Below are 7,312 nucleotides of genomic sequence, written 5' to 3' on the forward strand. Positions count from 1 at the left end.
TCCGACTGAGTATGTCATTCAGTGTAACATTTTATCTGACATTAAATTCGGAGATTACCCTGATGCTAACTAACATTGTCTTTGTCCAAAATTCGTACTAGCGTCTTACAGACTGCATATCTCGTCCCGTTTATTAATTTAATAGGAGATGCCCCCCAAAAATATTGCAATGCGCTTTGGGCTTAGGGCGTGTTTATGGTGGAGAAGCGTTTTATATATACACTCGTTTGTTTGTTTTTTTTTTTCGTTTTTTTTTTCTTGACATTATTAACCACACTTTTGAACGGCTCTCAAATTGACCACGGGTCAAGTTTTGTTTAAGAATAAGGATATCTTCTTTCAAAATATAATAGAGAAATAATCTGACGTAGACATGAGATAATAAAATGGACTAGTTTTTATTTTCAGAGATAGGTTTTATTTTGGCAAATCACTAAAGACTTTTTTTTCAGCTTCTGACGCATAGGGCTTGATTTAAATTCCGTCGTAGGCGGCCCAAATATGAGTCAACGGAGAAATGTCTTTACGCGCATTTCACGAATACACTTGCTGTGTTTTTTGTCTTAGATCATTCGCAAGGAACATTTAAATTTGCTCTATCGCATGTATGGTTTAGTCCGAGTCCCTGCCGCGCAGTGTGGCCTTGAGGAGGTCACCTTGCCCGTTCTTACTAGACGGAATGTGCTGCAGTTGACACCTGGGTTATTTCAGTATGTCCTTGGAATAGACCCTAAAGCTAAACTTACCCTTGGGAAAAAAAAACTGAGGAATTTGCTTTATTCATTTAATAATGTAATTATTTATTTATTTACAAGCCACTGCTAAGTTATTCCTAACGAAAGAATGAAAATGGAGAGGCTTCGTATGGGAACAAAACAGTCTGTTATGTTCCCATACGAATCCTCTCCATTTTCATTCTTTCGTTAGTATTTTACGATCACCGGCTTCAGGCAGCCCCTACCGTTTTCTACAAGTTATTCCTACACCTTGCGGCCGTCCGTTGTCAGTTTGTCAATAGTCCCTTGTGTGACATAATACCGTCATTACCATGAGATAGGCATCGGCGATTCGACATAGGTTTCAATGAAGGCCAAGTACCATCACTATTTATTATCACTGTTCTCATGGCTAAAATGGTCAAGACCTACGTGCACACATTTGTAGGTCTGATAACCGAACGCAATTTCAATATGGTGTTTAAGGACAATATTTTGCGTCAGTGTGAGAGCGTTTCCATTACAACATTGAGCCCATTATAATTTGGGTTAGCAGACCTGCAAATACGTACACGGCGGTCAAGATATTGTCATGTGGAAGAAATTGAGACTCGCAGTCAATGATTTAAAACTATGGCATCTAAACAACAAATGAAGAAAATCACAGCACACGCCTCTCTACTATGTCAATGTCAACCCCAAGAATCAGCAACACTTTGATTTGAGCTAGATAATTTTTCACCCTGTTAAAATACTAGATGCTCTTGTCAAGTCAATCAGTTTGGAGAAATTATGAAATGCTTTATGACAACCATGTCGCCTTTCAAAATATAACATTTAACTCTCTCCTTACCAACAATTTTCATCAATTTCCCCAAAATGTCATTACTCGTCCAAAACAAAAATTGTTTTAAAAAAAACTTAAACCTAAAATCACGCTAAAGATAGATAAAAGAATGCTCTACAAAGCAACGATAAGTTGTGATAACTTATAAAAGATATTTTACTTCAAATCTTTTTTGTTATACAAAGCAAATCTGATAAAGTAAAATGTTTATCGGATGTTTCTCCGTTACAAATGTGACGAATTTTCTGTAGTTGGTAATCAGAGGGTTAAAACGACATGTACTTATCTGTAAACCATCTAAAGTAGTGGTAAGCAGAGACATTTGGTTTACATGACCAGTGACTGGTATCATATCAGAGTGAAAAATATCTTCTGTTGAAATAGGTTTATTTCATAACTTTTAACACATTCAAGAATCAGCAACTCCTTTCGAGGTAATAATCATCACGAACCATTTATCAAATAAAAAAATATCTATCTATCTCTCTCTCTCTCTCTCTCTCTCTCTCTGACACACACACACACACACATACTCTCTCTCTCTCTCTCTCTCTCTCTCTCTCCTTGCTCCATCTCTATTTCTCCACTTCTATTTTTATTCGTCTTACTCTCTTCTTACTGAACTCCATTTTCTCCACTCTTCTTCTGCACTCCTTCTCTCACTCTCTCTCTCTCTCTCTCTCTCTCTCTCTCTCTCTCTCTCTCTCTCTCTCTCTCTCTCTCTCTCCGGGTTTTATTTTTGAAATCCAAATCTGACCAGACGTACTTTCATCCTTTGTAAATATTTCTCTCACTCTTGACGGCAACGCTAATTGATGTCGTCAGTGCTGAAAACCATACCTTTATTTACATCAGTTTTTACTGGCTTTCGATGGCACCAAGGGGTGTGATGCGATCTTCATGAAATAAAGAAAAATAAGTCTATAATTATATACAGATATAAATGAAATGCCATTGACACCACACTAATGTTGAATGGTCTTCTATTCCACCCACATAGGCTAATAATTCTCACTTCATTTGACCCATCAGAATAATAAAAATTCTTTTGACAAAATAATTTTTAAATAATTTCTTTTTTCATATGGATCAGGGAATCATTACTTCATTTTTTGATAAAGTATGATGATCATAAACTTAAATCGAGTTTGAAATATTTTGACAATTTGGGGGTTGGGAGGGGGTATCTTATACATCTTAGCTAAAACTTAACTGGCAAACAAATATGTGGGAGTTTAATCGTCTTTCGAAGAAAGACAAAAAGTTGTTAACCGTAGCGATTGGTAGAACCCATAATTTACATGCGGAAGGTTTTGGTTTGATCCAGGTTACGTCGGAATGTACTTCTGGCCTTGCTACCCCCTCCCCCCTCCTCACACAATCAAGCCTCCGTTCCCATTTTATTTGTTTCTCATCGGCCTCCAACTATGACATTACAACTAACTCGTGATTGTTTTGTCATGAATGTTAAACCACAGTTTGCTCATTTACAATAAAAAATATTAATGGCCGATATGAAAATGATGACGATGGAGACGACGACGACGATGATGGTGATGGTGATGATGATGATGATGATGATGATGATGATGATGATGATGATGATGATGGTGAAGATGATGGTAATGATGATGATGATGATGATGATGATGATGATGATGATGATGATGATGATGATGGTGAAGATGATGGTAATGATGATGATGATGATGATGATGATGATGATGATAATGATGATAATGATGATGATGATTATAATAGTAATAATAATAATATAGTTCAAAAATACATAATCATAATATCACAGTGTAGACCTTTGTACTTTAGAGCGTGACGTGAAACTACTTAGACGTCTCAGCAATATTGGCCCTCCGCCGTTTAATTTGCTGCTAATTCCACTTCCTCCTCCACCGCTACCACCACTACCACCACCACCACCACCACCGACACCGCTACCACTTGAGTCCTTTCTCACACTACCACTACTGCTGCCACTGTTGCTTCTGCTGGATGCTCCAAACTTGGGGGTACCAGCTCCACCTCCACCACTACCACCTCCACCTCCTGTGCTACTGCTTTTCCTTCTACTGTAGTTACTGCCATCGCTGCCATGACGATACCCCTGGAAGAACAGATTGTACGCACGCTCTCCGATACCAACACCTCCAACACCCCCAACTCCTGAAATGGAATGGTATCTGGCTCGGAAATTTGGACCACTGACGGACTTGGCCGATGTCGACGATGACGATGGGGGAAATGATTGCGTTTTTGATGTAAACTCTATCACAGATTCCATGTAGTCTAAGGATAAACAGTCTGACCACGATTTGGGGTGAAGTCCTTCAAGGAATCCACAGTGACCCCCCTTGTCTGTTACTATTAATAGAAAATTTGGGTAACATTTGAATAGTTCGTAAGGAATTTCTGAGGTAGGATTAATGGGGTCGTCCAGACTTCGTATACACATGATTGGGACCTCAATATCGTCCACATCCCTCATTGGGTTATTGACCTCCCAGTACTGATCTAAACTGGTTATACTACTGTAGCTGTTCGTCAGATTATTGGGAAACGAATTGGAATTACCGCCGCTGTAAAATGGGCTAAACACAGTCTGGTTTATATCGTCAAATGTCCACGAAGAAAGCACTTTTTCTACGTCTATGGTGGAGGAAAGTGCTGGGAGGTGACGACAAATGCTGTATTTTAGTTTGAGAAGCAACAATAAATCGTAAGGAGTCCGGAAGTGGCTGGAAAACCGAGATGGTTCGTCGAATGTCGGAGAAATGCAGACGGCGACGGACAGTAGAGCTGATGATCCATATTCACCTGTAAAGAAAGATTTAAAATGTCACTCAATTGTTTTAAATACAAAAACATGAAAATATATTGTGCAACTATGTAGTATGACACTCGCCTTTGGATCGGAAAGTCCTAGGTTCGAGTCCCGTTCTAGGCGACGCTTGGTTGAGTCCTTGGAAAAGGCTCTTTACTAAGATTCTCCCACCGTACTTTGGTGTAAAATGAGCTCCTGTCCGTCAACAGCGTTGTTTCTATCGGAAACAAACATAGCCTAACAGGCATCTTGTCTCGTCCTACATGTTAGGTGTTCCTGTTGTAAAGCGCTTTGAGCGCGTTTAGTGGATATTGCTTTATATCAATACTCATTCTTGTGCGGCTACGTGGTTTAGTGGTTTGGCGCTCGCCTTCGGATCGGATTGGAAGGTCCTGGGTTCAAGTTTCCCTCTGAAGAGCGCATCGTTTAGTACTTGAAGATAGTTCTTCATTTACTTTCTGGCACCGTATTGGTTGTAAAATAAGTCCCTGTCTCGGTCGGGAAGAAATGAAATATCGCCCGAAGGTGTCATGCTATATGTTACGTGTTAACATATCGGGTTGGCACAAAAACAACAACAAAAAACAAAAAAAAAACAACAAAAAACAAAAACAAAAACAAAACGTCAACATATCAATAATAAAAACAAAGATACTTTTTCAAATATTTCTATAGTAAAAGTCTTTATGAAGAATTACATTTTCAAATATTAATTATTTACGAAATTTTTATGATTAAGATATTACAAAATATCTAAAAAATAAGTAGAATAAGACATTTTGAACCGAGAAGTGATTTAAGTGGAAAAACAAGATTGCATTAAGAAGAACGGCAGAAACAACTTTTATTGATGCTGGTAGGAGTGAACAGACGATTTTGTAATATGGAATGATCATTATTGTAAGTTGGAAAAAGAGACTACGTTGGTTCATTAAAGAGGACGGCTGTGCTATTGATCAAATAACGTGCTGACTGTGTAATCGTTGGACTAAAATAGTGATGTGAGTCTGTGCTACGTAGACAATTTCTTACATGATGATGAGAATTATGATGAGAATAATGTTTATGGTGACATAATTCATGCTTTCTAAAAATGGCAACAAATGTTAAGATCATCGCATTTTACTCTCGGCAATATTGCGTCATTTTTCTCTGATATTGTATTTCTGAACACGATTTTGAAAAATCACTGTATCTTTTTTGTTTCTCAATTCATAGTCATAAAACTTTGTTAACTACGTATAGGATTTGCTTTTATTTGTACTTTGAATTTGAAAGAAATCCAATCAAGAGTCTCAGAGATACAGGCCGCAGCGTTTGTGATTTTATTTTGGTGACCACCTGATAATATATATCTACACTCGCAAATTACAGGTATAAGAGTTGTCATATTATATACGTAGATTCATGTAAAGACCAACAGTAAATGAAGAGTTCTCAACTTCAAAATAAAAATTCAAAGAAGAGTGTGCATTGAAATCAATACTTGAAATTCAATCTCCATCTGCTAATCTGTTACACGCGCCAGAACATTGAGTTCCCCTCTTTTATGGAGCGTTTTGTTTTGATTTAAAAGTGTTACCGACAAAACATGGGCGGATAAATATAGCAACAAGCGACAGATGTAAACAGTTTAAATATCACAAAACTCTTGGAATCACCAGAAATGCAAGAATAGAAGGATAAAGTCTCCGGACGCCGTCAAAACAACTTCTGGCATCACGTGTTAAAACACGTGTACCTGTCTTTGACCGCTCACCTTCTAAAGCAAATTATAGAAAAAAATAACCATAAAAATGTTGTTGTTATGTGTCAAAAGAAACACATAAAACTACTCGATCATGTGTCAAATAATATCTAGATATTGATATTTTATGAAACAAAAGGTAAAATTTATCAAAAGTTTCTGTTGATCGATTTTTAGATCACGGTAAAGTTATTTATTCAAAATTCATGCGCTTGTGTGAACAAAACAAGAACTTTTGGAACATGTTAATAATTTAGCCATATGTAATGAATTTCACTAAATAAACATTTTAGTTGTACATGTTTGTTAAACTGACGGTGTATTATCTACAATTTAAACAACAAAAAAAAACAGATGGCCTATTCGTGCGCAACGTTGTCCGGCTGCTAAATTTCCAAATCACCAGCCTCGAACGAGAAACCAAACAATACGAACGGTTTCAATTTCAGTGTTCGAGTTTGTAATTTGCATCGCTTGTTTGCAGGAAAAGATTTAGTTCAATGTTTACCCATAATAGCAGCTTTGAATTGTGTTCCAATCGCATAATTTTTTAATGCTTTGTAGATCTGTTTTCATTTAGGCTAAACTACTCACTTCGCAATTTGACTCAGTCAATACAGCTTCACTCGTCGATTCTCTCTGACAGAGTTTACGGTTCCTTCACTCATGTCTGCTTCATGCTCATGTAGTTTTGATTCGGATACTTTTTGAGAGAACACACTTTTCATAATTGATGATGGATGATGAGTTTGTAAATTGTCATTTTATGGGTATCGTTTACAATCTAGAAGGTATGACAATCGTAATTGTAACTAAAAAAAAAAAACACCAAAACAAAAACAAAAAACAAAAAAAAAAAAAAAAACCCAAACAAAAAAACAAAAACAAACAAAAAAAAAAATCACTCACACCACAACCACCACCACCAAGAACAAAACAAAAAGTTAAATAAATAAGCAGAATCCCCCCATCTTAGTAGTGAGTAGCTTTCACCACTTGACATATATTATTGACTCTCACTCTTTCCTGTTAGGAGAGTTGGGAACCATCTTTAGGTCCTTAGTCTCTCGATATCTGCTCATGACTGGAAAAGGAACAAGCGTCTATGTTTGTCTGTTTGTATGTGTATGTGGTGTGTGTGTGTGTGTGTGTGTGTGTGTGTG

General features: G+C 37.1%; 1 protein-coding gene across 3 annotated transcripts in view; it reads right to left on the reverse strand.

Moving 5' to 3' along the window:
* Nucleotides 1–2,124: 2,124 nt before the first annotated feature.
* LOC144969117 (protein ABHD15-like) overlaps nucleotides 2,125–7,312 on the reverse strand; it is a 334,289-nt gene continuing 329,101 nt past the window's right edge. For 2 of the 3 annotated variants that reach the window (XM_078908182.1, XM_078908181.1), the window contains exon 6: nucleotides 2,179–4,395. In XM_078908182.1, coding sequence (XP_078764308.1) covers nucleotides 3,365–4,395 — 1,031 coding nt within the window. In that variant the 3' untranslated portion in view covers nucleotides 2,179–3,364. Of the gene's footprint in view, nucleotides 4,396–7,312 lie in introns of all 3 variants that reach the window. The other variant, XM_078908183.1, reaches the window with a different exon arrangement.

The sequence above is a fragment of the Berghia stephanieae genome, chromosome 3 (assembly GCF_034508935.2).
Source record: "Berghia stephanieae isolate SIO BIC M18660-M18661 chromosome 3, UCSD_Bste_1.3, whole genome shotgun sequence".
NCBI lineage: Eukaryota > Metazoa > Mollusca > Gastropoda > Nudibranchia > Aeolidiidae > Berghia > Berghia stephanieae.